Source organism: Salvelinus namaycush, chromosome 36, assembly GCF_016432855.1.
Source record: "Salvelinus namaycush isolate Seneca chromosome 36, SaNama_1.0, whole genome shotgun sequence".
Taxonomy (NCBI): Eukaryota; Metazoa; Chordata; class Actinopteri; order Salmoniformes; family Salmonidae; genus Salvelinus; species Salvelinus namaycush.
Genome location: NC_052342.1, coordinates 21,180,776 through 21,199,517, shown reverse-complemented (window position 1 = coordinate 21,199,517; position 18,742 = coordinate 21,180,776). Strand labels below are relative to the sequence as shown.

General features: G+C 42.0%; 1 protein-coding gene across 2 annotated transcripts in view; it reads right to left on the bottom strand.

Annotated features, from left to right (window-relative positions):
• The window catches only part of LOC120030192 (alpha-actinin-3-like), a 57,271-nt gene that overhangs the window by 35,982 nt on the left and 2,547 nt on the right, over window positions 1-18,742 (bottom strand). Inside the window, exon 1 of one of the 2 annotated variants that reach the window (XM_038975543.1) lies at window positions 15,891-16,025. The exons of the other annotated variant lie outside the window; for it this stretch is intronic. Coding sequence (XP_038831471.1) covers window positions 15,891-16,025 — 135 coding nt within the window. Of the gene's footprint in view, window positions 1-15,890; window positions 16,026-18,742 lie in introns of those variants that run through there. 2 annotated transcript variants of the gene reach the window in all.

Here is an 18,742-nt window from a genome sequence, read left to right as displayed (position 1 = left end):
GTCCTGTCCCACCTGTTCTATAGTAATGTCATGTCCTGTCCCACCTGTTCTATAGTAATGTGCTGTCCTGTCCCACCTGTTCTATAGTAATGTACTGTCCTGTCCCACCTGTTCTATAGTAATGTGCTGTCCTGTCCCGCCTGTTCTATAGTAATGTACTGTCCTGTCCCACCTGTTCTATAGTAATGTGCTGTCCTGTCCCACCTGTTCTATAGTAATGTGCTGTCCTGTCCCACCTGTTCTATAGTAATGTCCTGTCCTGTCCCACCTGTTCTATAGTAATGTCCTGTCCTGTCCCACCTGTTCTATAGTAATGTACTGTTCTGTCCCACCTGTTCTATAGTAATGTGCTGTCCTGTCCCACCTGTTCTATAGTAATGTACTGTCCTGTCCCACCTGTTCTATAGTAATGTGCTGTCCTGTCCCACCTGTTCTATAGTAATGTCCTGTCCTGTCCCACCTGTTCTATAGTAATGTCCTGTCCTGTCCCACCTGTTCTATAGTAATGTGCTGTCCTGTCCCACCTGTTCTATAGTAATGTCCTGTCCTGTCCCACCTGTTCTATAGTAATGTGCTGTCCTGTCCCACCTGTTCTATAGTAATGTACTGTCCTGTCCCACCTGTTCTATAGTAATGTGCTGTCCTGTCCCACCTGTTCTATTGTAATGTGCTGTCCTGTCCCACCTGTTCTATTGTAATGTGCTGGACTTGACACAGGCTGCTGGTGGTGTGTTTATAACGTCAACATCCTCACACTTGGCTCACACACAGGCACGGACGCACACACACCTTTACAATGGGGTCACAAACTCCAAAGGAACCTCAACTATGCAGAATACAGCGTGTTTCTAATCCTCAGGCACTGCTATCCTGATGAGGTATGATGCTGTGTAGAAAAACAGAAGCAGCCTTTATCATTAGAAATAGAGAAGACACACACACACACTCACCTACAAAAACACACCTACACACACACACACACGCGCCTACACCTACACCTACACACACACACACACACACACACACACACACACACACACACACACACACACACACACACACACACACACACACTCACCTACAAAAACACACCTACACACACACACACACACACGCCCCTACACCTACACACACACACACACACACACTCACCTACAAAAACACACCTACACACACCCATACACACACGCCTACACCCACCCACACACACACAAACATACACACACATATATACACACACACACACACACACACACACAGACACACAGACACACACAGACACAGACACACACACACACACAGACACACAGACACACACACACATATATACACACACACACAGACACACACACACATACACATTAACACACTGGAGAGCAGCCACCGTCTGAGGCCTGTTTGATGCTAACAATTGTTAGAGAACTCTGAGAAACGTGTGGCCTGCAAACAGGCAACAGTTCCCCTTTGGACGCAGTACATTGCTGCTCTCCCCAACGCACAGGTGGAGGGACAATGAGAGAGAGAGAACAATCACTGTATGTACTCACACACACACACTTACACATATTCACAATGCAATGCTATACGCCCCCACGGTGACCCCACCTGACCCCTAGTACATCCTAATATACTACTGAAGCTCAACCTGTAAAGTGTCATTTTATAGACATTTTGCCTTTATAGCAGAGTCAGATTATTAATACTATTTTGGCCACGTAAGATCTGTACATTTTGTAAAAACTCAACTCCTGATCCAGTCTTCATCACTGCCTGCACTCTAAATAAATACCACCTATTGTGGCACCTGACCTACAGACCCGTCTCAACTGTTGCTGCTCCACACCAACTAAATAAGATGCTGACTTTCTTGACAGAGTGACTATAGCCATACAGTAACGTTTTTTTTTTGACAGCTGTCCACTTTTTATTGAGTTTCATTATACAGTATAAGGTAGGGGAGGGTGGGAGGGGGCCATACAACAGGTGTGACAGCACCCCCTTCCCACATCCCTCCATCCCTTCATGAGGGATTTAAATATCGCTGAGGCCTGAACTTGGTTGCCTGAGGTCTGAACTTGGTTGCCTGAGGCCTGAACTTGGTTGCCTGAGGCCTGAACTTGGTTGCCTGAGGCCTGAACTTGGTTGCCTGAGGCCTGAACTTGGTTGCCTGAGGCCTGAACTTGGTTGCTTGAGGCCTGAACTTGGTTGCCTGAGGCCTGAACTTGGTTGCCTGAGGCCTGAACTTGGTTGCCTGAGGCCTGAACTTGGTTGCCTGAGGCCTGAACTTGGTTGCCTGAGGCCTGAACTTGGTTGCCGCCGCCACCAGGATGCTTTGGGACGATGATATAAGAGCAGAACTGAGACCCCTAGCCCCCCTGCTCGTCCCACCCCACCTTCCAACCTCCAATTCCAGCAATTCCACTTCCCACGAATCTCAAACAGACATTATTGTTATAACCCTTATTATTATAATCTCAAACATAATGGGACAAGAATAACACACATTATCAAATAAGTTATATTTTTAAAATAGATCTTCAAAATAGATTTTTGAAGCCAGTTCCCAATGCATTAGGAATCGTTTAGATTCTCTAGACCTTTTACCAGTGCCGCTTCTTCAAGTCACCAGATTTTCAGATTCCTACAGATCCCCATAGCAACAGGGGTTGAGAAAAGTGTTTTTTCATCTCTTGTCATTTACCACACAAACATACCATGTATAGGTGCTACCAAGTGCACTGACAAAGACTGCAGAGGAAACCAAAGAGAGACAGAACACTCCTCTCTCTCTTTAGCCACTCTCCTCTCCCTCACCCCCTCATCCAACAGATTGCCACTAAGAGGAGACCAGGGGCCACCTACTGGCCTGTTAGAGCAGAGAGGCTGTGTCCCAAATGGCACCCTATTCCCTACTGCAGAGCCCGGGTCCTGGTCAAAAGTAGTGCACTATACCAGGGCCCGGCTCTGGTCAAAGGTATGCACTATTAAGGGAATAGGGTGCCAATTGGGATGCATCCAGAGCCTCTGGGGGCCAGCATCCTAAACCCCAGGCCTAAAATGTCTACATCTAGAGGATCAGCGGCTTTGGCTTGCCTTCGCTGCCTGGCTGAATTAGTGCTTGGAGGGCAGCGGGCACACGTCCTCTGCCAGCCCAACTCTGTCTCAGCTGCCAGCCAACCCCTGAGCACGAGGGCTGCCAATGCCAGACAACAAGTGGCACACCTGATGGCAGCATGGAGCCCTCCTCATCAAAGCCCCCCTCACACTCTCACATCTGAATAAATTTGATTACATTTTTTTACCAGGTAGGTTGACTGAGTGAGAACATGTTCAGAGAGAGGCCTGTAGCTACAACACGCTACATCATCAGGATGAAGAATGCTGCACTTTGTCTCTAACTCTGATCCGCAAACAATTATTAGACAGGAAATCTGAAATGGACAAAATGCTACAGGTTTAAAATGTGATTTTGTGTTCATGTGTTGCTTATTGTGAGGCTGACCATTACAAGCCTTAGTACTGCCTGCTATTAAACACACTCACAGTGTTCAATCAAAGTCACAATACGTATGACTAGGGCCAACACAACACATGGACCGGCACCTGCAAAGAGTCATACCAACAGCTACACATTACTATTTGACATATTAATCAGCAGTTATTTCCATCCGTTTGCATCAGCGGTTTTATTAAAGGGCAACAGATGAAACACATTCCATTCCATTGTTCAATTCCGATCTATTAAACATAATTCCATGATATATCATTCTGTTCTATTCCGTTCCATTAAACATAATCCCATTATACTGTATATCATTCTGTTCCGTTCCATTCCAGTGTTTCACTGTTCTTTTCTCTGCCTGCAGCTTGACTGAGTGATTCTAAGGTTAAATGTCAAACCCACTGGGCCATCCACTGGTCACTAAAGAACATGGACAGGGCATCTAGAGCAGAGCACGGCACAGCCTTCAGATTGCTTCAAAGTGTGTGTGTGTGTGTGTGTGTGTGTGTGTGTGTGTGTGTGTGTGTGTGCGTGTGTGTGTGTGTGTGTGCGTGTGTGTGTGTGTGTGTGTGTGTGTGTGTGTGTGTGTGTGTGTGTGTGTGTGTGTGTGTGTGCGTGCGTGCGTGCGTGCGTGCGTGAAAGAGAGAGGGGGGGGGCTTTGCAAGGACGGCAGTGAAGGAAGGTTCATTAATGTGCCGTGGGCTCTGTGATTAATGATTGCAGAGGGGATAAATTGGGAGTAGGATTTACAGCTGAGCGCCTGTCTTATATGAGGAGGGGAGCGGGGGGGGGGGGGGGGGGGGTTCTAATTTCAGCAGGCGTGTCTCCTGTCAATAGGGCTAAACTGCTAGGACCTGTCTAGGATCAGTTCATCCAGGGTAAATGCTAACCTTGACCATTAGGAAGTAAACACAATACTGATCTTAGATCAGATCATGACCTTCCTTTAGTCCTTTACTTCCTGATGTCATGGGCCCCAATATCCTGAGTTGTGACCAATGACGAGTCTCTCATAAACTACAGCCTATCACTGGGACTATACCCAGGCACTGGTTAATGTGACAACACCCAATCACAGCTCTTGTAACTGCAAGACTGAGGATTACCATGTTGTCAAATGTGAATAATACCAAACTCAATCTAAGATACACACTTTCAGTGTGAATATTACCAAACCCTATGTAAGAGATGTGCCATTTATATTTCCAGTGCCAACATTACCGAACGCAATGTAAGAGATGTGCCATCTATATATTTTCAGTGTGATGTGCCATGCCATTCAATTTTTATTTAACCTAAGGCAAGTCAGTTAAGAACAAATTCTTATTTACAATGACAACCTACACCGGCCAAACCTGGACGACGCTGGGCCAATTGTGCGCAGCCCTATACAACTCCCAATCACGGCCGGCTGTGATACAGCCTGGATTCGAACCAGGGTGTCTGTAGTGACGCCTCTAGCACTGAGATGTAGTGCCTTAGACTGCTGTGCCACTCAGAGCCCTGAGTAATACAGTATTCCAATTGTTAGAGATTGAACGGGATCTTAAACACTTACAAATTCGTAACATATTGTATGAATTGGAATCCGTAACATACTGTATCATACAAATATTTTTTTGCAGGATGCAACATATCATATGAAATGGATGACATTGTACACAATAGTGCACAATTTTCAAGGGATCCGTTTTGGCTCGTGAATGCTACTTTCAAAACTACTGTCTGAAGTTATACAAAACCTCTTTAAAGGGAGGTATGACTATAAAGTGTCCGTGTAAGTGTTTTTGCTGAGTCAGAATCACCAAACTCCTCTGAGCTAGCAGTTCTGTTCTGTTATGACCTCATGAAACAGGATTCTGAAATCAGATTATATACACACGCAGAAAGGTTTTTACTGCTGAAAGTGGCTTCACTAACAAGAGTGAGAAGTATCAGTAGTAAGACTATTTATCTTAACATCCACAATGAATAATACAGCTATTGTAAGACTTAATTTGTCCATATTTGCCTTAGATACACAGAGTAAAGCATGGCAGAGCTCCCATCCATCCCTCCCTCCATCTCTCCCTCCCTCGCTTCTTCCCTCGCTTCCTCCCTCCCTGTCTTCCTGCATCTCTTCCTCCCTTCCTCCATTGCTCCATCCCTCCCTCCATCACTTCTTTCTCCCTGTGGATTGTGACACCTCAGTGTATCCCATTACCAGACCATGGAATACCTATGTGACCTCATATCTTACCACCTCCATGGAGGATGACCCATAGAACCCACACACTCACAAAGACACACACACACGCTGACACACACTCATACACACGTACAAATACTCAGAATGACACACAAATGGATGCTGTTTCACACACACACACACACACACACACACACACACACACACACACACACACACACACACACACACACACTCCTCAGCCCTTCCTGCTGCCTCCCAGGACTACTAGCTCCTCTAAGGTAGTATATAGAAGCCTCCCTACATGGACACAGCTTCTGGAATAGCAACTGCCATCTGATCTCACTACAAGCTCTCTATCTCTCTCTCACCTCGCCTACACACACACTCTCTGCTCGGTTGGCCAGTTCAGTTCTGTCTTGCATTCACTTGCAGTGCGTGCAGTGTCAGACGGACAACTTATATCAGTGAACAACGTATTCTCAAGCAAGTACAATGGAACTCTGGTCCCACATCCGTTTGTGCTGCCTTTAGTCCAGTGGTTGAAACACTCATTGTCAAATACTCAACATCATTTCCTGACTCTCATAGACACATTGTATAAGCTTGTCATAAGAGATGGATGGGAAGGTGATGTTAAAGGACAGATCATTGGTGGACATCTGGATTAATTTATATATACAGCTGTGAGCCTTTATATATAGAGCTGTGAGCCTTTATATATACAGCTGTGAGCCTTTATATATACAGCTGTGAGCCTTTATATATACAGCTGTGAGCCTTTATATATAGAGCTGTGAGCCTTTATATATACAGCTGTGAGCCTTTATATATACAGCTGTGAGCCTTTATATATACAGCTGTGAGCCTTTATATATACAGCTGTGAGCCTTTATATATACAGCTGTGAGCCTTTATATATAGAACTGTGAGCCTTTATATATAGAGCTGTGAGCCTTTATATATACAGCTGTGAGCCTTTATATATAGAGCTGTGAGCCTTTATATATACAGCTGTGAGCCTTTATATATACAGCTGTGAGCCTTTATATATACAGCTGTGTACCTTTATATATACAGCTGTGAGTCTTTATATATACAGCTGTGAGTCTTTATATATACAGCTGTGAGTCTTTATATATACAGCTGTGAGCCTTTATATATACAGCTGTGAGCCTTTATATATACAGCTGTGAGCCTTTATATATACAGCTGTGAGCCTTTATATATACAGCTGTGAGCCTTTATATATACAGCTGTGAGCCTTTATATATACAGCTGTGTACCTTTATATATACAGCTGTGAGTCTTTATATATACAGCTGTGAGCCTTTATATATAGAACTGTGAGCCTTTATATATAGAGCTGTGAGCCTTTATATATACAGCTGTGAGCCTTTATATATAGAGCTGTGAGCCTTTATATATACAGCTGTGAGCCTTTATATATACAGCTGTGAGCCTTTATATATACAGCTGTGAGCCTTTATATATACAGCTGTGAGCTTTATATAAGTCTCTAAGAGCTTTGCACGCCTGGATTGTACAATATTTGCACATTCTTTTTTAAATTCTTCAAGCTCTGTCAAGTTGGTTGGTGATCATTGCTAAACAGTAATTTCCAAGTCTTGCTGTGATTTACATCAAAACTGTAACTTGGCCACTCAGGACTTTCAATGTTGTCTTGGTAAGCAACTCCAGTGTTTTAGGTTATTATCCTGCTGAAAGGTGAATTTATCCCACGAGTATCTGTTGGAAAGCAGACTGAACCAGGTTTTCCTCTAGGATTTTTCCTGTGCTTAGCTCTATTCTGTTTATTTTTATCCCCAAAAAACTCCCTAGTCCTTGTCGATGACAAGCATACCCATAACATCAGGCAGCCACCACCATGCTTGAAAATATGAAAAGTGGTACTCAGTGATGTGTTGTATTGGATTTGCCCCAAACATAACACTTTGTATTCAGGACATAAAGTTCATTTCTTTGCCACATTTTTTGCAGTTTTAATTTAGTGCCTTGTGCAAATAGGATGCATGTTTTGGAATATGTTTTATCTGTACAGGCTTCCTTCTTTTCACTCTGTCATTTATGTTAGTATTGCAGAGTAACTATAATGTTGTTGAGCCATCCTCAGTTTTCTCCTATCACAGCCATTAAACTCTGTAAGTGTTTTAATGTCACCATTGACCTCATGCTGAAATCCCTGAGCAGTTTCCTTCCTCTCCGGCAACTGAGTTAGGAAGGACGCCTGTATTTTTGTAGTGACTGGTTGTATTGATACACCATCCAAAGTGTAATTAATAACTTCACCATGTTCAAAGGGATGTTAAATGTCTGCTTATTTTTACTCCTGAACTTATTTAGGCTTGCCATAACAAAGGGGTTGAATACTTATTGAGTCAAGAAATGTCAGCTTTTCATTTGTAATGACTTAGTAAACATTTCTAAAAACATCATTCCACTTTACATTATGGGGTATTGTTTGTAGGCCAGTGACACAAAATGTCAATTTAATCCATTTTAAATTCAGGCTGTAACACAACAACATGTGGAGAAAGTCAAGGGGTTTGAATACTTTCTGAAGGCACTGTAGTTACCTCAATTACCTTGTATCCCTGCACGTCGACTCGGTACTGGTACTCCCTGTATATAGCCATGTTATTTTCTACTCCCTGTATATAGCCATGTTATTTTCTACTCACTATATATAGCCATGTTATTTTCTACTCCCTGTATATAGCCATGTTATTTTCTACTCCCTGTATATAGCCATGTTATTTTCTACTCACTATATATAGCCATGTTATTTTCTACTCCCTGTATATAGCCATGTTATTTTCTACTCCCTATATATAGCCATGTTATTTTCTACTCCCTGTATATAACCATGTTATTTTCTACTCCCTGTATAAAGCCATGTTATTTTCTACTCCCTGTATATGGCCGTGTTATTTTCTACTCCCTGTATATAACCATGTTATTTTCTACTCCCTGTATAAAGCCATGTTATTTTCTACTCCCTGTATATAGCCATGTTATTTTCTACTCCCTGTATAAAGCCATGTTATTTTCTACTCCCTGTATATAACCGTGTTATTTTCTACTCCCTGTATAAAGCCGTGTTATTTTCTACTCCCTGTATATAGACATGTTATTTTCTACTCCCTGTATATAGCCGTGTTATTTTCTACTCCCTGTATATAGCCATGTTATTTTCTACTCCCTGTATATAACCATGTTATTTTCCACTCCCTATATATAGCCATGTTATGTTCTACTCCCTGTATATAGCCATGTTATTTTCTACTCACTATATATAGCCATGTTATTTTCTACTCCCTGTATATAGCCGTGTTATTTTCTACTCCCTGTATATAGCCATGTTATTTTCTACTCCCTGTATATAGCCATGTTATTTTCTACTCCCTGTATATAGCCATGTTATTTTCTACTCCCTGTATATAGCCGTGTTATTTTCTACTCCCTGTATATAGCCATGTTATTTTCTACTCCCTGTATATAGCCATGTTATTTTCTACTCCCTGTATATAGCCGTGTTATTTTCTACTCCCTGTATATAGCCGTGTTATTTTCTACTCCCTGTATATAGCCATGTTATTTTCTACTCCCTGTATATAGCCGTGTTATTTTCTACTCCCTGTATATAGCCATGTTATTTTCTACTCCCTGTATATAGCCGTGTTATTTTCTACTCCCTGTATATAGCCGTGTTATTTTCTACTCCCTGTATATAGCCATGTTATTTTCTACTCACTATATATAGCCATGTTATTTTCTACTCCCTGTATATAGCCATGTTATTTTCTACTCCCTATATATAGCCGTGTTATTTTCTACTCCCTGTATATAGACATGTTATTTTCTACTCCCTGTATATAGCCATGTTATTTTCTACTCCCTGTATATAGACATGTTATTTTCTACTCCCTGTATATAGACATGTTATTTTCTACTCACTATATATAGCCATGTTATTTTCTACTCCCTGTATATAGCCATGTTATTTTCTACTCCCTATATATAGCCGTGTTATTTTCTACTCCCTGTATATAGCCATGTTATTTTCTACTCCCTGTATATAGCCGTGTTATTTTCTACTCCCTGTATATAGCCATGTTATTTTCTACTCCCTGTATATAGCCATGTTATTTTCTACTCCCTGTATATAGCCGTGTTATTTTCTACTCCCTGTATAAAGCCATGTTATTTTCTACTCCCTGTATATAGCCATGTTATTTTCTACTCCCTGTATATAGCCGTGTTATTTTCTACTCCCTGTATATAGCCATGTTATTTTCTACTCCCTGTATATAGCCATGTTATTTTCTACTCCCTGTATATAGCCATGTTATTTTCTACTCCCTGTATATAGCCGTGTTATTTTCTACTCCCTGTATATAGCCGTGTTATTTTCTACTCCCTGTATATAGCCGTGTTATTTTCTACTCCCTGTATATAGCCTGTTATTTTCTACTCCCTGTATATAGACATGTTATTTTCTACTCCCTGTATATAGCCATGTTATTTTCTACTCCCTATATATAGCCGTGTTATTTTCTACTCCCTGTATATAGCCATGTTATTTTCTACTCCCTGTATATAGCCGTGTTATTTTCTACTCCCTGTATATAGCCATGTTATTTTCTACTCCCTGTATATAGCCATGTTATTTTCTACTCCCTATATATAGCCATGTTATTTTCTACTCCCTGTATATAGCCGTGTTATTTTCTACTCCCTGTATATAGCCATGTTATTTTCTACTCCCTGTATATAGCCGTGTTATTTTCTACTCCCTGTATATAGCCATGTTATTTTCTACTCCCTGTATATAGCCGTGTTATTTTCTACTCCCTGTATATAGCCATGTTATTTTCTACTCCCTGTATATAGCCGTGTTATTTTCTACTCCCTGTATATAGCCGTGTTATTTTCTACTCCCTGTATATAGACATGTTATTTTCTACTCCCTGTATATAGCCATGTTATTTTCTACTCCCTATATATAGCCATGTTATTTTCTACTCCCTGTATATAGCCATGTTATTTTCTACTCCCTGTATATAGCCATGTTATTTTCTACTCCCTGTATATAGCCGTGTTATTTTCTACTCCCTGTATATAGCCATGTTATTTTCTACTCCCTGTATATAGCCGTGTTATTTTCTACTCCCTGTATATAGCCGTGTTATTTTCTACTCCCTGTATATAGCCGTGTTATTTTCTACTCCCTGTATATAGCCGTGTTATTTTCTACTCCCTGTATATAGACATGTTATTTTCTACTCCCTGTATATAGCCATGTTATTTTCTACTCCCTATATATAGCCATGTTATTTTCTACTCCCTGTATATAGCCATGTTATTTTCTACTCCCTGTATATAGCCATGTTATTTTCTACTCCCTGTATATAGCCGTGTTATTTTCTACTCCCTGTATATAGCCGTGTTATTTTCTACTCCCTGTATATAGCCGTGTTATTTTCTACTCCCTGTATATAGACATGTTATTTTCTACTCCCTGTATATAGCCGTGTTATTTTCTACTCCCTGTATATAGCCGTGTTATTTTCTACTCCCTGTATATAGACATGTTATTTTCTACTCCCTGTATATAGCCATGTTATTTTCTACTCCCTGTATATAGCCATGTTATTTTCTACTCCCTGTATATAGCCATGTTATTTTCTACTCCCTGTATATAGCCATGTTATTTTCTACTCCCTGTATATAGCCGTGTTATTTTCTACTCCCTGTATATAGCCATGTTATTTTCTACTCCCTATATATAGCCATGTTATTTTCTACTCCCTGTATATAGCCATGTTATTTTCTACTCCCTGTATATAGCCGTGTTATTTTCTACTCCCTGTATATAGCCATGTTATTTTCTACTCCCTGTATATAGCCATGTTATTTTCTACTCACTATATATAGCCATGTTATTTTTACTCATTATTATTATTCGTTATTCACTTTGCCAATATTTCAATTGTTATCTTTAACTTATCTTTAACTCTGCATTGTTGGAAAAGGACCTGTAAGTAAGCATTTCACTGTTAGTCTACACCTGTTAGTCTACAAAGCATGTGACAAATAAAATTTGATTTGATTTAAATGTACATCTATTTCTCGACCAACACACACACAGACACACAGACACACAGACACCATCAAAGCCTACTTCCTTGGGCTCCCTGAGCAGCTTACAGGCCTTACAGAAAGACAGTATCCACAACAACAACAACCAGTGATCGTTTTCTTGATGGATCAATATCTACTACTCAAAGATAAGCTCTCAAGCGTCCACGCCAAGCCCTTGAACACTAGTGCACTACAGGCCCATAGGGCTCTGAATCTGAATCTGATCAAAAGTAGTGCACTATATAGGGAAAAGGGTGCCATTTGGGATACAGGCTATGAGAGTGATTCTCTTCCTAAGAGAATAAGTCCAATGTGGAGTGGTTCACATTACATAGGCCCCTATAAAATCAGTTTTATTTTTAGCCTGATTCCATTTAGTTTTTCCCCAATTTATTTTTCTCCGTTTGTGATTCCAGCTTTCCGTTTCCCTCAGTTTTTTCAGCTTTCCGTTTTCCCCAGTTTTTCAGGTTTTCACTCTCAAAATCACACTTAAAAAAAAGAAAAACAACTCAATTGGATGTTCTCAGTCCACAACAATGCTTAAACTGCATCAGGAGACCACTTTTGAGGTCTGGGATAAATGTTTTTATTACATTTTTTGGGATGTAGTTACCCTTTAATGGGATTGCCCACCAGCAAGAGAGTGTTGTTTGGTTAGCGATGTTTCTGTAACGGTCATATGATTGCAGAGTTTGCAAAACAAACGGCCACTGGATTGATGCAAATAATCATGATATCATTCTGCCAGGTACACATAAGCTACTTTGTAGTTAACATTTAATTGAGCGCAGATTTTATAGAGCCCTAATTGCATACTCTGGGTTTTCAGCTACTAACTGGCTAGCTAGCTGAATAACTGCTTGGCATCTCAGTAGCTCATCCTAACACTATGCTAACCTATATATAACCTATTACATATAACGGCAGCAGCCTCAGCCTCACATTCTGGGTTTCTTAGAAGAGGAAGGTGTAAGCTTACCATCCACAGGGGAATGGCTTCCCTGATCATATTTAGTTGACGTCTGTTGTTTTGGAGTGTGAGACTGTGAATAGTCCACATCCTGTCATCACTGTGGTGATGAGGACCCTCCTTGGCCAACTTAACACTCTGTGGTGTAAATTTAAGTTAATTTTTGTTTCGTTAGGGAGTAAGTTCTTAAAGAAGTGTTTATCAGGCTAATATGTGTTTCAACTTAAACCTAAAGTGTTGCGTTATATAATATAGTCTGTAAACTGTGTCTATTTTATGTTTTGCCTTGGGGCTTGAGTGCCTCCCGAGTGGTGCAGTGGTCTAAGGCACATTGCAGTGCTGGAGGTGTCACTATAGACCCTGGTTTGTTCCCAGGCTGTGTCCCAACCGGCCGTGATCAGGAGTCCTATAGGGCGGCGCACAATTCGCCCAGCAACGTCCGGGTTAGGGGAGGGTTTGGACAGGTAGGCTGTCATTGTAAATAACAATTTGTTCTTAAGTGACTTGCCTAGTTAAATGAAGGTTAAATAAGATGCTTAATAACGTTATAGTAACCTTTTTTAATTGCATCAGTTACACAGAACTTTACATACAGTAGAAACGTACAATACACTATGCCTTCTTAGGCTTACGGCACTTTCACATAAAAGTATTGGATCAAATCATGTAAAATAGCTCTCTATTTGCAGAAAAGAATGGCTGTGACAGAGGTAAGGCCAGAGACAGGACAGGGTGTGTGAAAAGGAATCGTTTACACCTTCCTCTCATCCATCATCCTTTCTTCTGAAATGCTTAGGCGGCCAACGCTCAGATACAATATATCACACCACTGTAACATGCTAATGACACTAGTGGCTTGTAAACTTCGTGACAAAAAACCTTGCCTTGAGACCTGAAGACTTGTGTTAGCGCTTCGTGTTAGGCTATTACCTAGGCTTTAGCTCAACGGGCTAACACAGTCTTGCGGGACTGGTTCGAACCATTGGTCAATCGCACTACTTCACCACTTAGGACCAAGTGAAATATCAAAATCCAACCCTATACATGAAGGTTATATAGATAAATATACACCCAAAGTCAAAATGTACAAGTCACTGGCAGTGGCAATAAACTAAAATGAGTGTGTCGTCCATTTCTGAAGACGTATCATATTCAACAGAGTCACAGTGTGTTGACAAACACTTTATTACTGAGCCTGCCTGCAGCCAAGGGTTTTTCCACTGAAATCTGGAGCATGGGGTTAGAACAGGTGCCCAGAGCCTCTTTCAGATCCATTTCACCATGGAATGATGCAGCTTTCTATATTTATGATATCAGCTTCTTGAGCTGTTCCTTAAAGTGTGTGTGTGTGGGGGGGGGGGGGGGTAAGCGGGGTGAGTGTGTGTGGGGGGGGGGGGGGGGGGTAAGCAGGGTGTGTGTGTGTGTGTGTGTGTGTGTGTGTGTGTATGTGTGCACGGCTGACAGGCACATATCGACTTACGCTCTATGAAGATAAACAGCTAAACAACAACTTGTTGAGAAACAGAGAAGGTGTGAGAAAGACTGTTGGAGAGGGAACTGGCCAGGAGATAGAAGAGGGAGAGAGATAGAAAGAGGGGGAGAGGGAGAGGAAGAAGGGAGTAGAAAAGAGAGCGAGAGATGGGGGAGGAACAGAAAGTGTTCAGGAGTATTTTTAGGACATGTTTATTCGTGGGTCTGAAACGAACCGTTGGTGTACTTCTATATGAGCCCTGTCTCTCCTCTCCTCCATTCCTCCACTCCTCCATTCCTCCTCTCCTCCTGAGTGGCCATCTGTTGACGTCTCTCACCCTTAAGGCCCTGTGAGCTCCTGTACAGTCACTGTGTAAAGGAAACTGTCCCATCATAGTGAGACAAGGGAGTTCCATAGACTCAAACTACGAAATAGAATATAGAATGACTGACTTCTATGGACTCAAGACCTCATATGACTCCATACATTTCCTAATGAATGCTTGTATGCATATACACAGCAATTTTTTTGTTCTGGTAAATTAATGGTAATTAAGTATACATAGGCCTAACCACAGGCCAAAGCTATGGGTGCCCAAATATAGAAATGTAAGCCTATGACAGCTTAGCTGACGAGCGGTCATGTATGGCCAGTAGAAGTTTGGTCATATGCTCAATGAATTCCCTATTGTAGTATGGTTGTCCCCATCCAAGTTTAGGCCAGACCATAGAGCACATGCAGGCGAGGCAGACGTCATCGCTAACTGTCACATCAGACCATTTGACTTTTAGGTTTGACAGCTAGAGCTCATTAAATGCACCTGTCAACCCCTTCGGCGAGTAGGGCAAGGCCAACTGATCGCTAAGACAACGGGTGGGCCCAGGTCCCTTCACAACTCTCTACTCTAGGCTACAAGACACTTCCTCAAGCACAAAATAATAATGGACACTCTCCCTCCGAGTGACAACTTGTAGTTTTGAGAGATAGAGTTTAAAAAGCATTCCGTTTCTAATATATCAACGTATTTCTCTATGTGCATATGCCTGCTTTTATTGTGTAGGCATAACTATTGACTGGTAGGCAGAAACATAGCTTAGGATTTCTGTAATTGGTCAAGTTGTGCCTATAGTGCATGGTGACCTGTTGGAAATGTCGTGCGTAAAAGTCCCTATTTGTTGCATTGGTTAGCTTAAATATGTGGGGGGTGGATATATATAAGTGCCTCTGGCAGGTAAATAGGTGAAAGACAACAAATATCTAACCGCTCTGCTCATAGCTTCCAGAACTGAGGGGGCAGGTCCGTGCGCCAAATCCTTAGCTCAGCAGCCAAGACGCAACCACCCACTCTTTCTCTCGGTCGCTTATGCTGTTTCATATGACAACTTTAATCACTTTTAAAGGGCTTTAGTAGCCTACGTGACATCCATTTGGTTCTGCCCGTGGGTACTTTTTGAACTCATAAAACACGCGCAACGAGTGGGCTGGACTCAAGCCAAACACACAAGCGCCCGTAACGCACAACGGCCGCTCCAGCCAACACTCAACCGCCACAGTGACTTCACTCACCCACCGCCCGATCCCAAACGTGGCCTACCTTTCGCTGCTGTTTCTCCCAGGCGGGGTCCAGCAGTAGGTCCCTGTCCCACTCATCCTCTGGCGTCATGTACTGGTGTTCCTCGTTCATCATATAAGAGGTGCTGTATTGCGCTTGGGTTTCGACAGCCATCATCATGCCTTGTTGGGGTTTCTAGTACCCCCCTCTGATTATGTAGAAAAGAAACGAGAAGGAACCCTCCTTGGGCTTGAAGACTCGCTGTCTGTCAGGTGTGCTGGTCAGGAGAAAGAAGAGAGGCGGAGGCAGAGTACAGACTGCGGCGGAGGTGCAGCTCCCACTACCAGAAGCTCTGCTTGGCGGGTGCTTCTTTCCAAAAGTAGCACACGTGATCGCACCCCAAAAAGTGAGACACCGGGCGCACAGGTATCGGATTCACCCTAAAAAGGTGCAATGGGCGGGGTTGTGGTTGGGGAGTTGACCTATCCTGGGGCAGGGAGGACTGAGCGGGATGGAGACGTCAATCGCACCGCTTACTGAGATAATTTATAAGCAAAAGCTTGTGGAGTGCACCTGTTGCCTCTGGTAGGCAGCACTATCCGGGATCCTTGGTACATCTGTCCCCTACACCCTAAGCTTAACCTCTACCCTTACCCTAACCTTAAAGGGCAATAACACCACTTTTCAACCTCATATTCATCATCTTCAGCACCACCCCAACATCAACATACACTACATGATCAAAGTATGTGGACACCTGTTCCTTGAAAATCTAATTCTAAAATCATGGGCATTAATATGGAGATTGTCCCCCCTTTGCTGCTATAACAGCCTCTACTCTTCTGGGAAGGCTTTCCACTAGATATTGGAACATTGCTGCAGGAACTTGCTTCCATTCAGCCACAAGAGCGTTAGTGAGGTCGGGCATTGATGTTGGGTGATTTGGCCTGGCTCGCAGTCTGCGTTCTAATTCATCCCAAAGGTGTTCGATGGGGTTGAGGTCAGGGCTCTGTGCAGGCCAGTCAAGTTCTTCCAAACCGATCTCAACAAACCATTTCTGTATGGACCTCGCTTTGTGCACTGGGGCATTGTCATGCTGAAACAGGAAAGGGCCTTCCCCAAACTGTTGCCACAAAGTTGGAAGCACAGAATTGTCTAGAATGTCATTGTATGTTGAGTGTAGTGTTAACATTTCCCTTCACTGGAACTAAGGGGCCTAGCCCGAAACATGAAAAATAGCACCAGACCATTATTCATCCTCCACCAAACTTTACAGTTGGCACTATGCATTTGGGCAGGTAGCGTTCACCTGGCATCCGCCAAACACAGATTTGTCCATGAAACTGCCAGATGGTGAAGCGTGATTCATCACTCCAGAGAACACGTTTCCACTGCTCCAGAGTCCAACAGGGGTGAGCTTTACAACACTCCAGCTGATGCTTGGCATTGCGCATGGTGATCTTAGGCTTGTGTGCGGCTGCTCGGCCATGGAAACCCCTTTCAAGAAGGTCCCGACGAATAGTTCTTGTGCTGACGTTGCTTCCAGAGGCAGTTTGGAACTCGGTGAGTGTTGCAACCGAGGACAGACAATTTTTACACGCTACGCGCTTCAGCACTCAGCAGTCCCGTTCTGTGAGCTTGTGTGGCCTACCACTTCGTATGTGTATGTGAAAATGTTGCATTTCTATGTTTTGTAGTAAAAAAGATAGAAAAGTATTTCCAATGTCATCAACCAATTAGTGGACAATCAGGAGGCAATTAGTAATTACTGCCTACTCATAATTGTTTAAAATCACGATGCATACCGATGACTTAAAATCTTCCTCTATCTTTTTTAATACAAAACATAGAAATGCGCCATTTTCACATTACGTTGATGTTGCGGTGGTGCTCTAAATGATGAATATGAAGTTGAAAAATTATGAAATGGCCCTTTTATCATTTTAAATTTTAACTGCAGTGAACCGACTTCTGAGTTGGGACATCCCAAGGATTCCGTTTAGACTTTCGCTGTCTCTCAGGCTCTATACCCCTCACACCGACTCCAATGATAAATACAGACCTCAGATAACGTAAATGTCTGTACAGCTACATCTTGTGCTGAAGATACAGATGTGTCATTATAAATCATACAGATACAGTGTATCTTAAGATGTAGAAAGATATCATTTTCAATCGAGCAAATTGACTGGGATAGGCTTATTCCATCCATTTTCAAACCGGTCCTCGGGGACCCCCAGCCGTGCTATGTATTTTCCATGTATACATTCCCTATGAATGTCAGGCTAAACAGCATAATACATTCAAACAAAGTAATTTAGGCCTACAGTATAACATATATCTCAAATATTTTATAACAAAAATATAATTAAATGGCACATATAACTGCTTATTAAAAAAGTGGCTACAAGTTTTTTGCTAAAAGCTTTTAAAATTAGCCTTATTGTGATTTAAAGAGAGAATAAAACATGACGTTTATTTCAATACTCATTTATTTGGGAATGCCATGCAGACGGTACAGTGCCTCAAGACATAAGCAATGCAAGGAGAAAGGAAGTATACATTATAGTAAATTGGGTTATTCATTAGTCATAATACATTTTGGGCAACATTTTCATGGTGCAAAATACTTTAAAACTCATCATCTGGCAGTGTGATTTAATTGGACACTTATTCAGCAATGTGCGTTATAAAAAGGCCACTGTTCATGCCTTGCTTAGTATAGTAAACTAGTTTATACACTTTCCTATAACGCATATTGAAGAAAAAATGTCAAATTAAAATCACACTGCCAGATTATAATGAGTTTTAGGGTTTTCTTTTAACAGATGTGAACAATTTCACACCGAGGAAATGTCCCCCTTCATCTCTGTCAAGCATGCTGATTCTTTGTT